Raw genomic sequence first — 20,944 nt, forward strand, 5'->3', positions numbered from 1 at the left:
TCTCCGCCTCCCAAGCGCGAGGATTACAAGCGTGCGCCACCACGCCCGGCCTCTCTTATCTTTTATTTTGAATCAGAGTCTCACTAAATTGTTGAGGGTCTGGCTAAACTGCAGAGGCTGATCTTGAACCTACCAACCTCCTGTCTCTGCCTCCCAAGTACTGGGATCGCTTGAGCCTGGCAAACGTTTTACAGATTCACTTTGACCCATGTGAGATGTGTTCTGACATGCTTATTTTTCTTCCCTGTACGCCAGTGAATCTGAAGATCTATTTTCTGTGTCCTTCTTCAATCTGCCATTATTCTCTTCCGAAGACAGGCTCGGCCACAGGTTTTGGCTAGCACTCCCTTTTTTTTAACTTTGTGTACTAGGGATCGAACCTAGGGATGTCCTACCTCTGAGGCACACCCCCAGTCCTTTCTACTTTCTCTTTTGAAACAGGGTCTTGCTAATTTCCAGAAAGGCTGACCTCCAAGCCGCCATCCTCCTGTCTCAGCTTCCCAAATACTGGGATTACAGGTCTGCGTGCGAGCCCCCATGCCTGGCTCATTTCTTTTCTTAATCTCAGGAGGTTTGGGTGAGCCGCCACCCCCTCCTCCCTTGCAAGGACCGGGAAGAACTGGTTGCAAATCCCCCTAATCCTCCAGCGGGCACCCTGAGCATCCCTCGCCCAGCCAGGAGTGGTGGCAGCCAGCAGACCCAGAGCCAGCCGGCGCCCACCCGGCCTCACCCATGGGGAACAGCAAAAGCGGGGCGCTGTCCAAGGAGATCCTGGAAGAGCTGCAGCTGAACACCAAGTTCACGGAGGAGGAGCTGTGCGCCTGGTACCAGTCCTTCCTCAAGGAGTGCCCGAGTGGCCGCATCACGCGGCAGGAGTTCGAGAGCATCTATGCCAAGTTCTTCCCGGATGCAGATCCCAAGGCCTACGCGCAGCACGTGTTCCGCAGCTTTGATGCGAACAGCGATGGCACCCTGGACTTCAAGGAGTACGTGGTGGCGCTGCACATGACCACGGCCGGCCGGCCCTCGCAGAAGCTCGAGTGGGCCTTCTCCCTCTACGACGTGGACGGCAACGGCGCCATCAGCAAGAGCGAGGTGCTGGAGATCGTCATGGTCAGTGGTCCTCCTGGGTCCGGGTCCCTGGTCCCCGGGGAAGATGCTGAGGGAGGGGCCGGGCGCCTTCTGCAGAGAGGATCAGGTGTGGCTCCCTCCCTCCCGCGTCCCTTCTTTTTTTTTTTTTTTTTTTGGTGGTACTGGGGATCTGGGGATGGAACCCAGAGGCCTTTCTACCTCCGGGCTATACCCCCAGACCTATTTTCTATTTTATTTGGAAACAGGGTCTCACTAAGTTGCTGAGAGCCTCACTAAGTAGTTGAGGCTGGCTTCGAACCTGCGCGATCCTCCTGTCTCAGCCTCCCAAGCGCGGGGATGACAAGCGTGCCCCACCACGCCCCCCTTCCCGTCCCTTCTTTATTCAAGTCCTCTCCAACACATCTGGACTCTATTGCAACTCAATTTAGATGCCCAGCCTGTTTCAAGTATAAAGTAGGGAGCTGTCACGGGTGGGAGTGTGGAATCTGGACTCAGAACCCCCTCTTCCTCACTCCAGACCATCCGGGCGCTTCTCCTCCGTCCATGGGCTCCCCGAGGGCTCCCACCCCCAGGGGCAGATCACTTGTTGTGAATTATTGAGGTGTCTTGAAAATAGTTTTTATGTAATGTGTAATCCATGAACTTTAGAAACATGTGCAAAAGAAAATTAAAATTGCCTTTGATTTCAACATCTAAGGAAAACTGTTAACAGGTTGCTCTAACCCTTTTCAGTCTTTTACCTATATAGAACTACAGCATATTTACAAGGTTTTTATTCACATTTTTAAAATATTCACTTTTTTTTTTTTTTTTTTTTTGGTGGTACTGGGGTTCCTGGAAACCCTTCTACCTCCGGACTACACTCCCAGACCTATTTTTATATTTTTATTTGAAAACAGGGTCTCCTAACCCTGCTTCCTGATCCTCCTGTCTCCGCCTCCCAAGCGCGGGGATTACAAGCGTGCGCCACCGCGCCCGGATTAATATTCACATTTTTGTGTTTGTGATACTGGGGATAGAACCCAGGGGCATTCAACCTCCAAGATACACTCCCAGCCCTATTTTTTTTTCTTCTTCTTTATTTTGAAACAGGGTCTCACTGAGTTGCAGAGGGCCTCACTAAGTAGCTGAGGCTGTCCGCGAACCGCAATCCTCCTGTCTCAGCCTCCCGAATGCTGGGATCACAAGCGTGCGCCACCACGCCCGGCTCGCCCCATTTTTAATAGCTGTTTAGGATTCCATCTTATGGAAATGTCATCAGGTTACTTAAACATCCATATATTTTTGGACATTCAAGTGTTTCAATTTTTCTCTGTTATATCCTTGATAATTCCCTTCTTTTAATATCTTTTTATTTATTCATTTTTAATCCCCCCGGCCATGTCACTTGCTTTATTTTTCTAATTCCTTTCCTCTTAGGAGCAGGAGGATGTTTTTCATATCTTGTATAATTTTTCTGTGCATTCGTAATCATGCTTTTATTTGCAGAACCCGTCCACCCTTATTAGGAGAAACCGTAAATAAAATAGCAAATCGTGTGACTTGCCGCCGTCCTCAGGGCTCAGCCCCGGCCTCCCGCTAATGGCACACTGTGAGGAAATTCCTCTGGGTTGGCAGGGATAGGGACCCAGTCTCCATAGCCACCTAAAGGATGCTGGGCCCAGCACAGGCCTGTGAAGAGGAGAAAGAGGAAGGGAGGGAGGGAAAGAGAGGGCGTCGGTGACTAAGGCTCTACAAGGTGACGCGTGTCTCTGCTATTCGTTAGATCACAAGGTCATGGTCACAGCACTGATACGCAAGTCCAGAGTAGTATATTTTCATCCCCACACTGACACCAGCTAGCCAAGCGACCGTGGGAAAGCCATATGTACTCCCCGGGTCCGGGTGAGGCTGTGATGGTTTCTTGGTCTTTCCCAGGGCCCTGAAGGCCCGTCTCTTCTCCTCCTCCCCGTGTCGGACGTGGGGTGGGGCGGGCAGCCAGTCACTCCCAATATTCAGCCGTCACGCCTGCACACGGTGGCTTAGGACAGACAGAGGAGTTGGCCCTGGCCACCGCAGGGGCCCTGAGATGCTGGGTTCCTGTCTTCGCACCTCCACTTCTAACACTGGCGGGCTGGCAGGGAACTTTTTTCTCAAAGCCCTAGACTTCCCTGGACTCCAGGCTTATTTTGCAGGCATTCCTGAGCCCAGCTGACCCAGATGTGCTCTGGCCAGAAACAGGGGCCTCTCAGCCCCAGTGCCGATGACGCACCCGTCCACACCCTGAGCCGGCTGGCCGCCCGGGGCCCGCAGCCTCCGGTGTCTACTCTGGGCCCGGCTGGCCCTGGTGACCCTGAGCCGGTGCAGCCCTAGAGATGCATGGAGTCGGAAGGCAGGCGGCAGCCACTTGTCCCTGGCGGATCTCACAGGTCTAGAGACACTTGTTTGTTGTAACCCTGGCTCCTCAGTAAGACACAGCTGGGGAGGGGAGGAGATGCCTGGATCCCTCCCCGAGTGATGGGAGAAACAGGGGCCTTCCTGTGCCCGGGGAAGGTCTTGCTAATGCCTCTGGTCCACCTTCCCCAGCCTCAGCCCTCGCTGTCCAGCGATAAGAAAACAAACAAACAAAAAAACTGTGTAACACAGAGAGGAAGATTCTAGAACTAAACCCCCTGGGTTAGAACTCTGCCTTCTGCTGGATGACTCTGGCCAAGTTAGTTACCTAGATTTCTTCATCTGTTGAATGGGACCAATAACACTCACTTTATAAGGCTGTGGTGCAGGATGGAGGTAAAAATGCTTAGAAAAGGAGAGGTTAGCCTTTATTACCCAGAAGCCAGTCCTGCTGGGGGACCGAGGAACCATGTGGACCCAGAAGAAACCCCTTGACACTCTAAAATCGGTGGACAGTGGGGTCTGGGGTAGTGGTACCCAAACTCCAACCTTGGGCCTACAGTGGGATTCATATTGGGGAGCTTGGGTTTCTCATTTTCATTTTTTTAAGAAAATGAAAGTGTTGCCGGGCGTGGTGGCGCACGCTTGTAATCCCGGCATTCGGGAGGCTGAGACCGGAGGATCGCGGTTCGCGGACAGCCTCAGCTACTTACTGAGGCCCTCTGCAACTCAGTGAGACCCGGTTTTACAAAATAAAGAATAAAAAAATAGGGCAGGGGGTGTAGCTTGGAGGTCGAATGCCCCTAGGTTACACACACACACACACACACACACACACACACACACAGAAAATGAAAGTGTTGCATCTACATGATCAGAAAACCCAAACAGTATGAGAGGTACAAAATAAGAATAAAGTCGGGCATAGTGGCTCCTACCTCTAATCCCAGTGCTTGGGAAGCTGAGACAGGAGGATCAAAGGTTCAAGGCCAGCCCACGCAATTTGGTAAGACCTTGTTTCAAAATAAAAAAATAAAATCAGGCCGGCGGTATAGCTTTGGCTTAGAATGCCCTTGGGTTCAATCCCTAATACCCCCCCCCAAAAAAAAAAACACACACAAAGCAATAAAATAAAATAAAAAATAAGAAGTAAAAGCATATTTTTACTCTTTCCCCACATTCTCTGTCCTTTATTAGGATTTCAAAAATTCAGGTGTCCCAGCCCCAACCCCACCCCTGGTGATACTGATGCAGTGTGCCAGGTGACCTGAGACTGTATCACAAAGGCTTCCTGACATGCCGGGGCTGTGTGGGCAGGGGAGGAGGGAACGGGTCACGGGGGTGACCAGTGTCTCTTAGGTGCTTTCCACAATGGCCCGCAGCTGACCCTCCCCACAACGTGTGCTGGGATCCCTCTGCGCTACTCTCCTTTCCCCAAGTGGTCTTTCTTTCTTTCTTTCTTTCTTTCTTTCTTTCTTTCTTTCTTTCTTTCTTTCTTTCTTTCTTTCTTTCTTCTTTCTTCTTTCTCTTTTTTTTTCAGTACTGAACATGGAACCCAGGGAAACTCTACCTCGAAGCTACACCCCCAGCCCTACTTTTTAATCTTTTTATTTTTGAAACAGGGTCTCACTGAGTTGCAAAGGGCCTCGCTAAGTAGCTGAGGCTGGCTGTGAGCTGCAATCCTCCTGTCTCAGCCTCCCGAATGCCGCAATTGTTACTTCTTGTCTTTTTTTTATGGTATCTATCCTAACAGATGTGAGGGGACATCTCACTGTGGTTCTGGTCTGAATTTCCCTAATGAATAGTAACGCTGAGCACCTTTGGGTATACCTAGTGACCATTTGTACATCTTTGCAGAAGTGTCTGCTCAGAAGCCGGGTGTGGTGGCGCACGCTTGTAATCCCAGTACTTGGTAGGCTGAGACAGGAGGATCGCAGATTAGCTACTTAGAGACATTCTCTGCAATTTAGTAAGACCCAGTATCAAAATAAAAACATAAAAAATAGGGCGGGGATAAGCCGGGCGTGGTGACGCAGGCTTGTAATCCCAGCATTTGGGAGGCTGAGACAGGAGAAGTGCGTTTCAAGGACAGCCTCAGCTACTTAGTGAGGCCCTTTGCAACTCAGTGAGACCCTGTTTTAAAATAAACAATATCAAATAGGGCTGGAAGTGTAGCTCAAAAGTAGTATGCCCCTGGGTTTCATCCCCAGGACAAAAAAAAAAAAAAAAAATAGGGCAGGGGTAAAGTTCAAAAGTAGGATGTCCTTGGGTTCAGTGCCCAGGATTGGAAAAAAAATAAAATAATAAAGCCGGGCGTGGTGGTGCACGCTTGTAATCCCAGCATTCGGGAGGTTGAGACCAAAGGATCGCATTTTGCAAACGGCGTCAGCTACTTAGTGAGGCTCTCCACAACTTAGTGAGACCCTGTTTCAAAATAAAGAATAAAAATAGGACAGAAGGTGTAGCTTGGAGGTCAAATGCCTCTGGGTTCCAACCCCAGACCTGCAAAAAAGAAAAAAGAAAAGAATGAAAAAAGAAATGTCTGCTCAGATCTTTTGACCATTTTGTTTGTACTGAAAATTAAACCTTGCGGTGTTCTCTGAGCTACACCCCCTAGCCCCTTTTAGTTTTTTATTTAGAAACAGGGTCTTGCTATATTGCCAATGCTGGCCTCACTCTTGTGGTCCTCCTGTCTCAGCCTCCCAAGCACTGAGATTATAGGTAAACGCCATCAAGCCTGGCCCTTGGCTTTTTTTTTTTTTATGGAGTTATTTGTTCTTTGGCTTTTGGGTTGTAGACATTCCTTACATATTTGAGATATTAATCCCTTATCAAATACACAGTTTGCCAATATTTTCTCTGATCCCACCGGTCGCTCTTTCATTCCACCAGGTATTTTCTTTGCCATGCAGAAGCTTTTAAAGTTTAAGGTACTTAAAGGTACCTTAAGTACTTAAGGTACTTGTTCAAAACTCATCATCAAAGCCGGGCGTGGTGGCGCATGCTTATAATCCCCGCGCTTGGGAAGCTGAGACAGGAGGATTGCGCAGGTTCAAAGCCAGCCTCAGCTACTTAGTGAGGCTCTCAGCAACTCAGTGAGACCCTGTTTCCAAATAAAAAATATAAAATAGGTTGGGGGTGTAGAGGCTCCTGGGTTCCATCCCTAGGACCAAAACAAACAAACAAACAAACAAAAAAAAAACTAATGGTCAAGACCACTGGCAACAAACTCTTCTCCTCTGTTTCACCAGGATTCGCACAGTTTCCGGCCTTAGGTTTAAGTCTTTAATCTCCCTTGAGCAGTCCCCTCATCTCGGGGGGAGACCCAGGTTTCCCGGGGTTTGCAGCCCCGCACTGTCCTCCTGACAAGTTCTTCCTCCCCCTCCGGTTCCAGGCGATTTTCAAAATGATCAACCCCGAGGACGTGAAGTTCCTGCCGGATGACGAGAACACGCCGGAGAAGCGGGCTGAGAAGATCTGGGGCTTCTTTGGAAAGAAGGATGACGGTGAGCTCCTTTCCTCTCCATTGCCTTGCTCTGGGGTCTCGGGCTGTTTCTTGGAGTGAGCAACATTTACCTTTCCGCATGGCAGGAGTCCGGGGAGGGACAGCGGGGGAGTGTCAGCGGGGGCCGGGTCTGCTACAGGCTTCTGAGGGATGTCACCACAGCCCCCTCACTCCCGGGGAAGAAGGAAAGCCCTGCAGGATGGAGCGCTCTTATTCTATTTTATTATTCATATTATTATTCTATTTTAGTATCCATATGTGGTATTGAGGATGGAACTCGGAGGCATTCTACCTCTGAACAACAGCCCAAGCCCTATATATTTTTTTTAATTTTGAAATAGAGTCTTGCTAAATTGCTTAGGCTGTCTTCAAACCTGCGATCCTCCAGTCTCAGCCTCCTAAGTACTGGGATTACAGACATGCGCCACACCACATTTGAGTAATGATCTGATAACAGGGTTAACCCACATTTAAGGGGTAAAATATAAAAGCAATAACCTTATTAGCGACCTGTATGTAAATGCCCAGTTTAGGGGAATTGGAAGTCCCTTTCTCCTTAAACAGAGTCTGGTTTTTAGACTCTTTGGTTTACTTGCTTTAAAAAATGCTTTCTGAGCCGGGTGTAGTGGCGCAGGCTTGTAATCTCAGCATTTTCGAGGCTGAGACAGGAGGATCACCGTTGGCTGACAGCCTCAGCTACTTAGCGAGGCCCTCTGCAACTCCGTGAGACCCTGTTTCAAAATAAAGAATTAAAAATAGGGCTGGAGGTGTAGCTCAGAGGTAGAATGTCCCTGGGTTCCATCCTCAGTACTGTAAAAATAATGCTTTGTGCACAATTAGAACAAGGGCAAATTGCAATTCAGCCTAGCCTCGAATTAACATCAGCGCCAAATAAGTGGGATGGAAATTTCTCTGGGTTCACTCTAGGAAGTTAGTCGGAGCTTGGTGTCATGGTGCTTGCCTATAATCCTGTACTTAGGAGTCTGAGACAGGAGGATTGCAGGTTTGAGGACAGCCTGAGCGATATAACAAGACTCTTAGCAACCTAGTGGGACCCCGTGTCAAAACAAGAAATAAAAAGTGCTAGGGGTATAGCTCAGAGGTCAAATGTCTCTGAGTTCAATCCCCAGTAACACACAAAAGGAAGGAAGGAAGGAAAGAAGGAAGGAAGGAAGGAAGGAAGGAAGGAAGGAAGGAAGAAGGGAGGGAAGGAGGGAGGGAAAGGAAGGAAGGAAGGAAGGAAGGAAGGAAAGAAGGAAGGAAGGAAGGAAAAGAAAGTTAGTGGAGATCCTCTGTAAAGCAATACTGGTACAGGATCTGATTTAAATTCTATTGCTAGATATTTATGGGGAGGAAGCCAATGAGGGGAATGGGGCGGGGGAGATCTAGAGGATTCTGGGACAGCCGTCAGACTGCCCTGCAGGTGTGGCCCCTCAGGGAGAACAGGAAGGAAGGATGGATGGGCAGAAACGTCTTCAAGTGCAATGGCCTTCAGAGAATCGTTGTGAAAGATAACGCGGTGTCCTCAGCGGTCGTCTTGGTGCCTGCCCCGCTCACTTCTTGGTTGAAAGGCATCGGGAGACCTTGCATGGAAAGCAGGCTTTGATTCTAGAACTTGGAACCAGGCCCAGTGGCACACGCCTGTAATCCCAGTGTTTGGGAGGCTGAGGCAGGAAAGATCTCAGGTTTGAGGCCATGCTGGTAACTTTACTGAGATTCTGTTGCAAAATAAAATATTTGAAAATTTAGGGCTGACGGCGTGGGCCGGTGGTAGAACATGCGTAGGTTCGATCCCCAGTACTGTACACAGACACAAAAGAAAGATCTAGGACTTGGTAGCTGGACCTCTTGGTCCATGACATTCAGGGCCACTATGGAAAGAATATGCTAGAAGAGTTGGTGTCTGGAAGGGGCTGCACATCTGCAGGCCAGGGGGGCTGGAATGGTGGCAACCAGTGCAGTGGACGATAACCCCCGCTAAGCGAGGGAGACCGATAAATAGGTCTGAAGACTTCTAGCACTTTCCATGTAAGAGTCTGGAGTTCATTGGAGCCATGCCATCTGGTTTTTATTTTTTTAAGAGAAGCCAGTAATTCCCAGTACCTGAGAGGCTAAGACAGGAGGATCGCAGGTTCAAGGCCAGCCTCAGCAACCTGGTGAGATCCTCGGCAACTTAGCAAGACTTTGTTTCAAAACAAGACCAAAAAGAAAGAAGTACTGGGGATGTCGCTTAGAGGTAGAATGCCTCTGAGTTCAGTTCTCAGAAGAGAGAGAAGGAGACAGACAGACCAGCCATTGAGACGTTTAAACTCTGAAATGTCTTAATTACTAAAACATGGCGTGGCCACACACATGTGAAGAGCCAGCGTGGCCCCCTCTTGCGACCTCTGGACGTTCTGTTACCAGGGTTCAAGAGAAGCCCCAGGAAAAACGCTAAATAAGGGCAGAGGAGATGATCTGCCCCTGCTAATCTGCAGTGACATGAAGAAGTCTAAGGCAGGCGGATGCCCGGGGCGTACAGTTTAAGGAGGCACCCGTGTCTGGTGCAAGCCCGGTGCTCCCAGGACCCCAGAGTGAGTGCCACCTTAAATTTTGCTCCCAGGCCCTTCGCTTACTGTTGGAGCACCCTATCTTGGTCTTTGCAGGGCCCTGGCTGCTCAAGACTCCCTCCCCTCCCCGTCCCTCACCGTGAAGCTCTTTTTCATAGCCGCCCTCGGTGTCTGCTCTGGGATTGGGTTCCCTCTTCTGCTACTTACGAATCTGAACCCCGAGGCAGCTGAAGGTCCAGGACGGGGGGCGCTACGGGGGCTGCCAAGTGCGACAGGTGTGGGTTTTCACATCGGCCATCTGGAGGTGCTGAGCCAGGCTCTGGTGAAGGGTATTTCACGCTCTCACACTCTACGTGGGGCAGTCAGAGAGACCAAATCCAAACACCACCCACTGGGTTTGAAGGGGTCAAGGATGCCCGAAAGGCCCCAGAACCGAAGCCAGGGGCGACTGAATGCAGCTCACTTTGCCGGGCACCTCACGTGCTAGGCACTGAGAGCCTCCGGCCCCGAGCAGAAGGAGGTCTCTGCTCCTGCTCTTCGGTGCCACACCCAACCCTATGACCCTGCGATGGCCCCCTATCCCAGGCACCTGGTGTCGTGCATGCGGCTGGCATGAACTAGGTACAGTGGACCTGGTAAACACACTGGGAAGCCGGGCCTGCTGGGGCAGCCAGGTTCCCTCAGTTCCCAGATGGGGAGATGGGCGAGATCTGGGGACGTGGGGACCCCCGAGACCTCTCTGCAAGCCATGCTCTTCCTGGTATCCTGTGGTCCTGTAGCCTCCCACTCCCTGCTCCCTGGAGACATGGCTTCTGCTCTTCCAGCGAGAATCTGGGCAGCCATTCAGGCTGTTTTTGCTTCACTCACCTCCCCAGAAGTCCCCCCAGGATTCGCCGGGCGTGGTGGCGCACGCTTGTCATCCCCGCACTTGGGAGGCGGAGACAGTAGGATCGCGCAGGTTCGGAGCCAGCCGCGCTGGCTTAAGAGACCCTGTTTCCAATAAAAATATTAAATAGGTCTGGGAGTATAGCCTGGAGAAGGGTTTCCAGGAACCCCAGTACCACCAAAAAAAAAAAAAAGTTCCCCCAGGACTCGTGGCGTGAGACTTGGGGCAGTACTGGAAGCATAATCATTAATAATAATAGCATCGTTTGATTAATTGATATTGGGGATGGAACCCAGGGGCATTCTACCTCTGAGCTGTACCCCAGACTTATTTTATTTTATATATATATATTAATTTATTCATTATTTATTTATTTATGTATTTATTCTTTGCAGTACTAGGGATGGAACCCAGGGGCATTCTAACTTCAAGCTATACCCTCAGCCCTATTTGGAAACAGGGTCTCATTAACTTGCAGAGGGTCTCACTAAGTAGTTGAGGTTGGCCACGAACCTGTGATCCTCCTGTCTCAACCTCCCAAGTACTGGGTTTACAAGCATGCACCACCACACCAGGCTTAAATTTTATTTATTTATTTATTTATTTATTTATTTATTTATTTATTTTTGTGGTACTGGGGTTCCTGGAAGCCCTTCTACCTCCGGGCTACACTCCCAGACCTATTTTTTATATTTTTATTTGGAAACAGGGTCTCTTAAGCCAGCGCAGCTGGCTTTAAACCTGCGCGATCCTCCTGTCTCTGCTTCCCAAGTGCGGGGATTACAAGCGCGTGCCACCACACCTGGCGCTTAAATTTTTATTTTAAAACAGGGTGTCACTGCCGGGCGTGGTGACACACACTTGTAATCCCTGCGCTTGGGAAGCTGAGACAGGAGGATCGTGTAGGTTCGAAACCAACCTCAGCTACTGAGTGAGGCTCTCAGCAACTTAGTGAGACCCTGTTTCCAAGTAAAATATAAAAAAATAGGTCTGGGAATATAGCCCGGAGGTAGAAAGCCCCTGGGTGGAACCCCCAGTACCACAAAAAAAAAAAAAAACACGGGGTGTCACTAAGTTGCTGAGGCTGACCTTGCTAAATTACTGAGGTTGACCTCAAACCTGTGATCTGCCTGTCTCAGCCTATTAAATACTAGGATTACAGGTGTGCACTAACATGCCCAGTGTTTTTAATTATTTGAATACCTAATAGCTAGCAAAGCAAGGGCACCAACCAATCAGAAAGGACCCAGAGCACAGGCATAGTCCCCTGGAGGCCCTCGGCAGCCCCAGCCACTGACCACCTTGGTGCTGGTTCCTGGGGAGGTCCACGGGTTGGGTATCTGGGGCAGGGATGGAGGGTCCTCAGGCACCCTGAATATTCATTTTGTTTGCAATAGATACAGTTGTGCTGGGCATACGGGCTAGATGTCAGCTTGACTGCATCTTGAAACAGCCAGCCCTGACTGGTGTTTTTTCCCCACCGTGCGCAGATAAACTTACTGAGGAAGAGTTCATCGAGGGGACCCTGGCCAATAAGGAAATTCTGCGACTGATCCAGTTTGAGCCTCAGAAAGTGAAGGAAAGGATAAAAGAAAAGAAACTCTGATGCCAACTGCTCAACTCTGCCCTCCCTGCCACACCTGCGAGTACACACACACACACACACACACACACACACACACGGCCAAAAGAGAGGCCTCAAGACCCCAGCACAGCACCCCACCAAACTGACGCATCCTTAGCAATCGCCACCCCTTCTTCCTCCCTCTGCAGCATCCCTGCCCTCCCCACCGGCCCGCGGCCTGTGATAATCCCAGGGTTAGGTCACACACATCCCGAGCCTCGGCTCCACGTAAGCTCCTTTGTGGATTGCTGAGTGGGCAGGTTCCAATAAACGTGAGAGGAGCTGAGCGCGCAGTCGGCTGGTGCTTCTTGAAGCAGGAAAGGAAATGATGTTTGTGGCTCCATCGCAAAGGCGAGGATGGACCGTGCCTGCGGTCCTAGGCAGGCGTTGAAGGAACCAACCACGGTCCAGCTCTGCTGGAGCTCACGGTCCAGAGAGGACCCTGGAGCTTGAAGACGCCAAGATCAGTGGCCGAGGTTGCCATGGAGACCTGTGGAGCTGGAAGGGAGGATGATGTCACGGGGAGGGGGTTGGACTCTTCAGAAAATACCAGGGATGACGTTCCTGATGAAGGGGGACACTTCCTTTCAGAAACAGTGGACTCGGAGGGAGGGGAGCTGGGACGAAACTCGGACCATGGAGGCAGGAGTGAGCACCTTTGGGTCCAGGATTCTGAGCAGGCCAAGGGGGTTGGGGTGGGGGAGAAGAAGGATGGAGAGGGAATTGTGAGCGGAGCCCCCGCAGCCCGGGGTGACCGGGGCACCACTGTAGAGAGGGTGGCTGCACTGTGGCATTTGAGGTAGGGGATATTTAGGTTGGTAAGAGCAACCCCTAGCAAGGTGGGATTAAGTCAGAGGGGCAAGACTGGGACAGGGAGGCTGGAGATGGAGCTTGTGCAATCACTGGTGGTCCAGGAATGGCAGCCGGATGGGGAGGACAAACCCTGTTAGGATACAGGTAGGAGCTGCAGGGGGAGGGAAGGGCAGAGATGGCAGCCAGGCGGAGGCTGGGAACCGTGGAAATAGTGATGTTCCAGGCCAAGGTGGGAAACCCAGGGGCGGGGGCTGATTTTAGGGGATAAAGAGTCCTGCTTTCTTCAGTGAGAGATACAACCTGAGACACAGACATCCTGAGGGGTGCAGTGGCAAGAAGCATCCAGGGCCTGGGACACAGAGCAGTTCCATGAGCGGTTCTCCGAGGTCATTGGGAGCATTGGTAAAAAGACCCACTTATTCTCCAGCCTTAAGTTCGGTTCTCCGAGGTCATTGGGAGCATTGGTAAAAAGACCCACTTATTCTCCAGTCTTAAGTTCAAAGATGAGGTTGTGGCCGGGCATGGTGGCGCGCGCTTGTAATCCCAGCATTCGGGAGGCTGAGACGGGAGGATGGCGGTTTGCGGACAGCCTCAGCTACTCAGTGAGGTGCTTTGCAACTCAGTGAGACCCGGTTTCAAAATAAAGAATAAAAATATAGGGCAGAGGGTGTAGCTCAGAGGTCGAATGCCCCTAGGTTTCATTCCCAAACCTGCAGGGGAAAAAATTATATATATATATATTGTGCCATGGTTCCTCCAGATTCAAAGCTCAGAAGACCCAACACAAATGGGAATTTATTAGCTCTTGCAACTGAAATTCTAGGAATGGTTCTAGCTTCAGGTCTCCAACAAGATCTCGGGGACCGTTTTCCATCTCTTGGCTAGCTTTCTAGTATCGCTGACATTCTCAGGCAGGTTCTCTTTGTGCTGGCAAGATGTTCGCCGGCAGAGCCAGGCCGACTTCCTTGGGGTTCCCATCTCAGCTTTCTGCCGAGAGTCCCAGCCAAAGCCCCAGGACTTCATCTTATTGCCTCCGGCTGGTTATGTGCCCACCTCGGACCCAGTATCTGGTGCTTGGAGGCTGTCACACCCTGATTGGCAAAGCAGACTTTTATGCTTATCCTTAGAGCTGAGACTGAAGTTCAGGAGAATTCAAAATTTGTGGGTTTCTGGGCATGGTGGTGCACGCCTATAATTTCAGTACTCTGAGAGGCTGAGACAAGAGGATCACAAGTTCGAGACCAGCCTCAGCAATGTAGTGAGACTCTCAGTATCCTACTAAGACCCTGTTTCAAAGCAAAATAAAAGCGGGAGCTGAGGGTGGAGCTTGGAGGTACAATGCCCCTGAATTCAATCCGCAGTACAAAAAAGAATTGTGGGCTGAGAGTGTGTGTTGTGTGGTTTCCAAGAGGAAAATCGGGGTGCGATAAATAGAAATGAAGGATTGTAAAAACAGATGTCCACTCCACAGATCTTGGGGGAGTTCCTGCTTCTCCATGTACATATCAACTCAAGGGAAGACATAGATCATTACCGCACTGGGAACAATAATACAAACTGCACTGACCCCACAGACTCCGCCTGCCCACACAGGATCCCTGTGCAGAGCCCCTAGGGTAGGTCTTAGCATCCCAGGGTCCAACACAGACTCTCCAATAAGTCCGTTAGTGCCAGGGGCCACCGTGCTACCATATTTCCCATCACAGTCCTGGTTACAGTGTTGTGGGTATGACCCGCTGTGTATGGATTTGCTGGAGAGGCTGCTGGTCCTCAAAGAGAGTGACGTGTCACAGAAATAGCTCTTGTCATCAACTACTAGAAACAGAGAACCATCCCCTTAAAAAAAAAAAAAGCCTACAAAATGGCCGACCATACTAGCTTCTAGGGTCATGGGAATCGGCCAGGAGTGTTTTTTTCTTTTTCTTTTTTATTATTTTCTCTTTCTTTCTTTCTTTCTTTCTTTCTTTCTTTCTTTCCTTCCTTCTCCTCTTTCTCCTCCTCTTCCTCCTCTTTTTCTTCTTCTTCTTCTCCTCCTCCTCCTTCTCCTTGTGGTCCTGGGGGTGGAACCCCAGGGTCATTCAACCTCCAAGTTACACCCCTACCCTATTTTTTATTCTTTATTTTGAAACAGGGTCTAAGTTGCGGAGGGCCTCACTAAGTAGCTGAGGCTGTCTGTGAACCACGATCCTCCAGTCTCAGCCTCCCGACCCCTGGCTCTTTTATAAAAATAAATTTTTATTAACACCAGGGTGGGAGTGAACATGAGACAGGGTCTCACTAAGTTGCGAAGGGCCTCACTAAGTAGCTGAGGCTGGCCGCTAACCATGATCCTCTGGTCTCAGCCTTCTGAATGCTGGGATTACAAGCATGCGCCACCACACCCGGCATGGCCAAGAGTGTTCTTATGGAATAATTTCTAAGTTCTAAATGCTACCCAGGTGGAAGGTTTGACACTAGTTTATTTGGATTCCAGCCTCCTCCCCTCTGCCTCCTCTAGTGTTAACTTTTCATGTTAAAAATCTCTCAGGTTACTCTTACTCTAAAAGCACAGGCAATGACAGAAAAAAAAAAAAGATAAACTGGACTTCATCAAAATTTTATTTATTATTTTTTGTTGTACTGATGACTGAACCCAGGGCCTTGTACATGTGAGGCAAAGCACTCGACCATTGAGCTACACTGCTCAGTCGGCTTTATCAAAATTTGAGACTTTTGTACATTCAAGGATGCTATCTAGAGAGGGAAAAGACGTTGCATAGAATGGGAGAAAATATTTCCAAAAGACACATCTGATGATAAATTGGTATCCAGAATATATAAAGAACTCCTACAACTCAACAGTAATCATCCAATTTTTTTTTCTTTTTGCAGCACTGGGGATGGAACCCAGGGGCATTCTACCTCCAAACTACACATCCAGCCCTATTTATTTATTCTTTATTTTGAAATAAGATCTCACTAAATTTCTGAGGGCCTTACTAAGTATCTGATGCTGGCTTTGAAACTGGGATCCTCGTATCTCAGCCTCCCAAATAGTGGAAATACAAGCGTGCGCCTCCATATTCAGCTACAATCCAGTTTTTTTTTTTTTTTCTGGTGGTACTGGGGTTCCTGGAAGCCCTTCTACCTTTGGGCTACACTCCCAGACCTATTTTATATTTTTTAATTTGGAAACAGGGTCTCTTAAGCCAGCAAGGCTGGCTTCAAACCTGCGCGATCCTCCTGTCTCCGCCTCCCAAGCGTGGGGATTACAAGCGTGCGCCACCACGCCCGGCTACAATCCAGTTTTTAAAAGGGGTGAAGACTTGAATAGATATTTTCCTAAAGAAGACATAGATATGGCAAATAAGCAAACACATTAAAGATGCTCAACATTGTCAAAACCACATGAGGTCACATTTCACAGTCACTGGGAGAGCTTTTATTTTAAAAAAAAAATGGGAAGTAAGTGTTGGCAAGGATATGGGTTGCTGGTAGGAAAGTAAAATGGCCCAGCTGCATGTGGATAAGAGTTTGGTGGTTCCTGAGTATGTTAAACACCATGCAACCCAGGAATTCAACTTCTAGGTACACCCACAAATCTGCAAGCAGGAACTCAGATACCTATACGCCTCTCTCCATGGCGGCATTATTTACAATAGCCAAAGGGCGGAATCAACCCAAGTGCGCGTTGATAGGTGAATGCATAAACAAACTGTAGTATATCCAGACAAGGGGATGGTATTTAGCAATAAAAAAGCAGAGTACCAATATATGCTACAATGTGAGTACAACTTGCAAGCCAATCACAAAATACTATATGAATCCACTTATGTGATTTATCTAGAATAGACAAATCCAGAGAGACAAGAAATAGAAAGGAAGTTACAGGCTACCGGGGAAGGAGGATGGGCACATATTGTTGCCTGGGTTCAGGGTTTTGGTTTGGGATGATGAAGCTCTTCTGGAGATTAATCGTGGTGATGTGATCACAATATGAATGTACTTAATGCCGCCGGCTCCTCCATTTAAAAAAGGGCTAAGCCGGGCGTGGTGGTGCATGCTTGTAACCCCCGCACTTGGGAGGCAGAGACAGCTGCGCTGGCTTAAGAGACCCTATTTCCAAATAAAAAAAAAGTATAGGGGCCTGGGTCGCGGGACCCTGGGCCCCGGGCTGGACTGCGTGTAGCACACCAGACCCCTGGAGAAACCAGGCCCAGTAAGACCCTGGGTCCTGGGCAGGGGTCGGGCAGGGCACGCCGGACCCCAGAACAGCCGGGGCCTGGGTTGCAGGACTCTGGGCCCCAGGCGGAGTAGTTTGGAGCACGCTGGACCCATGGGGAAACCGGGCCGGGTCACAGTGCCTGATCCCACTACCTCCTCAAACCACACATACTGTCTTCTCTTATTAAAAAAAAAAAAAAAAAGAAATAGAAAAAGAAAAAAGAAAAATCTCGGAGAGGGGTTAAGAAGGCCATGGCAGATGCCAGGATACTGGAGATGCAGGCAAAACTTATCCAAATGAACTGGAACTTATGGAAAAATTCCCCGTGAAGGAGGACTGCTGTTTCTCTATACTGTTAAGAATTTTGGACATCACCTGTAAGGAGAGAGTTTAGCAGAGACAGAGGAGAAAGGCGGTGTTGAAAGCAGTCTCTGTGATGGTGGTGGAGACTTGTATTCAGGAGAAGCAGAAATTGGATCTACCAACCTTATTTCTTTGGAGAAATTATACCAAAGGTCGAATGCTACCGTCGCTCATGCTTAGGAACACTGGACAACATTCAGAGTGGAAAAAGAGACTGGGAAGGATTTGAAATGGTGGAGGCAGTGGCAATGGCAGTAGCCAGTACTCAGGGGAGGCAGAGATCTGATGCATTACACCTGGAACCTTTGGAATAATAACCCCAGAAGCAGAATGCTACCACCACGCACCCTCGAGAATGTGGGACAATTGGTTGGGCGAGAGGGTGCTCGAATTGGAGCCTGCTGAGGGATGAGGCCGGCGACAGACACAGCAAAGCTGGGATTGGAGCCTGCCGTGAGGCAAGGCCGGTACTGGAACCTCTGAGGCAGGGATCGGTGCCTGCTGAGGGGTTAGGACGGTGCTGGGGCCAGTGAGGCCGGGATCGGAGCCTGCTGTGAGGCAAGACTGGTGCTGGGGCCTTCAAGGCCAGGATTGGAGCCTACTGAGGGGTTAGGCCGGTGCCGGGGCCAGAGGCCGACATCGGAGCCTGCCGTGAGGCAAGGCCGCTATTGAGGCCTCCGAGGCCAGGATCAGAGCCTGCCGAGGGTTTAGGCTGGTGCTGGGGCCAGCGAGGCTGGCATCGGAGCCTGCCATGAGGCAAAGCCGGTGCTGGGGCCTCTGAGGCCGGGATAAGAGCCTGCCGAGGGGTTAGGCCGGTGTCAGGGCCAATGGCCGGCATCGGAGCCTGCCATGAGGCAAAGCCGCTACTGGGGCCTCCAAGGCTGGGATCGGAGCCTGCCAAGGGGTTAGGCTGATGCCAGGGCCAGCGGCCAGCATCAGAGCCTGCTGTGAGGCAAGGCCTCTACTGGGGCCTCCGAGGCCAGGATTGGAGCCTGCCGAAGGGTTAGGCCAGTGCTGGAGCCAGCGAGGCCAGCATCGGAGCTTGCCATGAGGCAAGGCCGGTACTGGGGCCTCCGAGGCTGGTATCGGAGCCTGCTGAGGGGTTAGGCCAGTGCCAGGGCCATCGTGGCCAGCATCGGAGCCTGCCGTGAGGTAAGGCCGGTGCTGGGGCCTCCGAGGCTGGGATCGAAGCCTGCTGAGGGGTTAGGGTGGTGCCGGGGCCAATGGCCAGCATTGGAGCCTGACAGGAGGCAAGGCCGCTACTTGGGCCTCCGAGGCCAGGATCGGAGCCTGCCGAGGGATTAGGCCAGTGCCGGGGCCAGCAAGGCCGGGATTGGAGCTTACCATGAGGCAAGGCCAGTGCTGGGGCCTCTGAGGTCGGGATCAGAGCCTGCCGAGAGGTTAGACCGTTGCCGGGGCCAGCAGCCGGCATCGGAGCCTACTGCAAGGCAAGGCCGGTGCTAGGGCCTCCGAGGCTGGGATAAGAGCCTGCCTAGGGGTTGGGCCGATGCCAGGGCCAATGGCCGGCATCGGAGCCTGCTGTGAGGCAAGGCCACTACTGGGGCCTCCAAGGCCAGGATCGGAGCCTGCCGAGGGGTTAGGCCAGTGCCGGGGCCAGCGGCCAGCATTGGAGCCTTCTGTGAGGCAAGTCTGCTACTGAGGCCTCGGAGGCCAGGATCGGAGCCTGCCAAGGGGTTAGACCAGTGCTGGGGCCAGCGAGGCCAGGATCGGAGCCTGCCGTGAAGCAAGGCCAGTGCTGGGGCCTTCAAGGCCGGGATCGGAGCCTGCCAAGGGATTAGGCCGGTGCCGGGGCAGCAAGGCCGAGATTGGAGCTTACCATGAGGCAAGGCCAGTGCTGGGGCCTCCGAGGCCGGGATCGGAGTCTGCCAACAGGTTAGGCCGGTACCGGGGCCAGCGGCTGACATCGGAGCTTGCCGTGAGGCAAGGCCACTACTGAGGCCTCCGAGGCCGGCATCGGAGCCTGCTGAGGGGTTAGGCCGGTGCTGGCACCAGCGAGGCTGGCATCGGAGCCTGCTGTGAGGTAAGGCCGGTGCTGGGGCCTCTGAGGCCAGGATAAGAGCCTGCCAAGGGGTTAGGCCGGTGCTGGGGCCAATGGCCGGCATCGGAACCTGCCATGAGGCAAGGCCACTACTGGGGCCTCCGAGGCTGAAATCGGAGCCTGCCAAGGGATTAGTCTGATGCTGGGGCCAGTGGCCAGCATCGGAGCCTGCCGTGAGGCAAGGCCGGTGCTGGGGCCTCTGAGGCTGGGATCAGAGCCTGCCGAGGGGTTAGGCCAGTGCCGGGGCCAGTGGCTGACAGTGGAGCCTACCGTGAGGCAAGGCCACTACTGGGGCCTCAGAGGCTGAAATCGGAGCCTGCCAAGGGATTAGTCTGATGCTGGGGCCAGTGGCCAGCATCGGAGCCTGCCGTGAGGCAAGGCCGGTGCTGGGGCCTCTGAGGCTGGGATCAGAGCCTGCCGAGGGGTTAGGCCAGTGCCGGGGCCAGTGGCTGGCAGTGGAACCTGCCGTGAGGCAAGGCCACTACTGGGGCCTCAGAGGCTGGGATCAGAGACTGCTGAGGGGTTAGGCCGATGCCAGGGCCAACGAGGCCAGGATCGGAGCCTGCTGTGAGGCAAGGCCAGAGCTGGGGCCTCCGAGACCGGGATCATAGCCTGCCGAGGGGTTAGGCCGGTGCTGGGGACAGCGGCTGACATCGGAGCCTTCCATGAGGCAAGGTTGCTACTGAGGCCTCCGAGGCCAGTATCGGAGCCTGCCTTGAGGCTAGGCCGGTGCTGGGGCCAGCGAGGCTGGGATAGGAGCCAGCTGAGGGGTTAGGCCGGTGTAGGGGCCAGCGAGACCAGAATCGAGGCCTCCCATGAGGCAAGGCCGCTGCTTGAGCCAGTGAGGTCTGGATCATTCCACCAGGTAGCCAAGTCACTACTGTGGCCGTCAAGAGTGGGATCGGTACTTTCAACGTGGCATGCACAGAGAAATATCACAGAAAATGAAAACCAGATGCTTCCCCTAATCAGCAATAACTAGGAGGAAAAGGGTAACAGAAAGAGGTCGAGCTATAGAAAGGGCCCTACAGTGAAGCAACTAAGGTGACCAATCAGAGGGTATGGAATAGGGGAGGATGGAGCCTCTTTAAAAAGCAGGAGGTACATAAACATATGTATCAAAGTTAATCACCAAATAAGCATGGGATCAGGGAAGGGGAGGGAATGGGATGGGGGCTGGATGAGGGCTAATTGGATGATGTGTGCTTGTATATCCTCTCAAGTCTTGTACTCCAATGTGATGTATGATTACAATGCACTAATAAAATTAAAAAAGTATAAAATGGGTCTGGGAGTGTAGCCCGGAGGCAGAAGGGCTTCCAGGAACCCCAGTACCACAAAAAAAGGGTTAAAATGGTAGATTTTGTGTTATGTCTCTTTTTACCCCAATTTAAAAAAAAAATCACTAAGAAACTAATAAAAATACCAAAGCCCAGGCCCATTCAAACCAATTCAGTCTGGGCATCCGGAGTCAGG

The 20,944-nt window shown here is 51.3% G+C and overlaps 1 protein-coding gene across 1 annotated transcript; it reads left to right on the forward strand.

Annotated features, from left to right (window-relative positions):
* Positions 1–732: 732 nt before the first annotated feature.
* Positions 733–12,011, forward strand: RCVRN (recoverin; the record flags this gene model as incomplete). Its single annotated transcript, XM_080713947.1, has 3 exons — positions 733–1,113; positions 6,860–6,971; positions 11,896–12,011. 3 exons carry the CDS (start codon positions 733–735, stop codon positions 12,009–12,011), a joined length of 609 nt encoding a protein of 202 aa, XP_080570073.1.
* Between the last annotated feature and the right edge of the window lie 8,933 nt (positions 12,012–20,944).

Source organism: Muscardinus avellanarius (genome assembly GCF_963383645.1).
Source record: "Muscardinus avellanarius genome assembly, chromosome: 16".
In the NCBI taxonomy this organism is placed as follows: Eukaryota; Metazoa; Chordata; class Mammalia; order Rodentia; family Gliridae; genus Muscardinus; species Muscardinus avellanarius.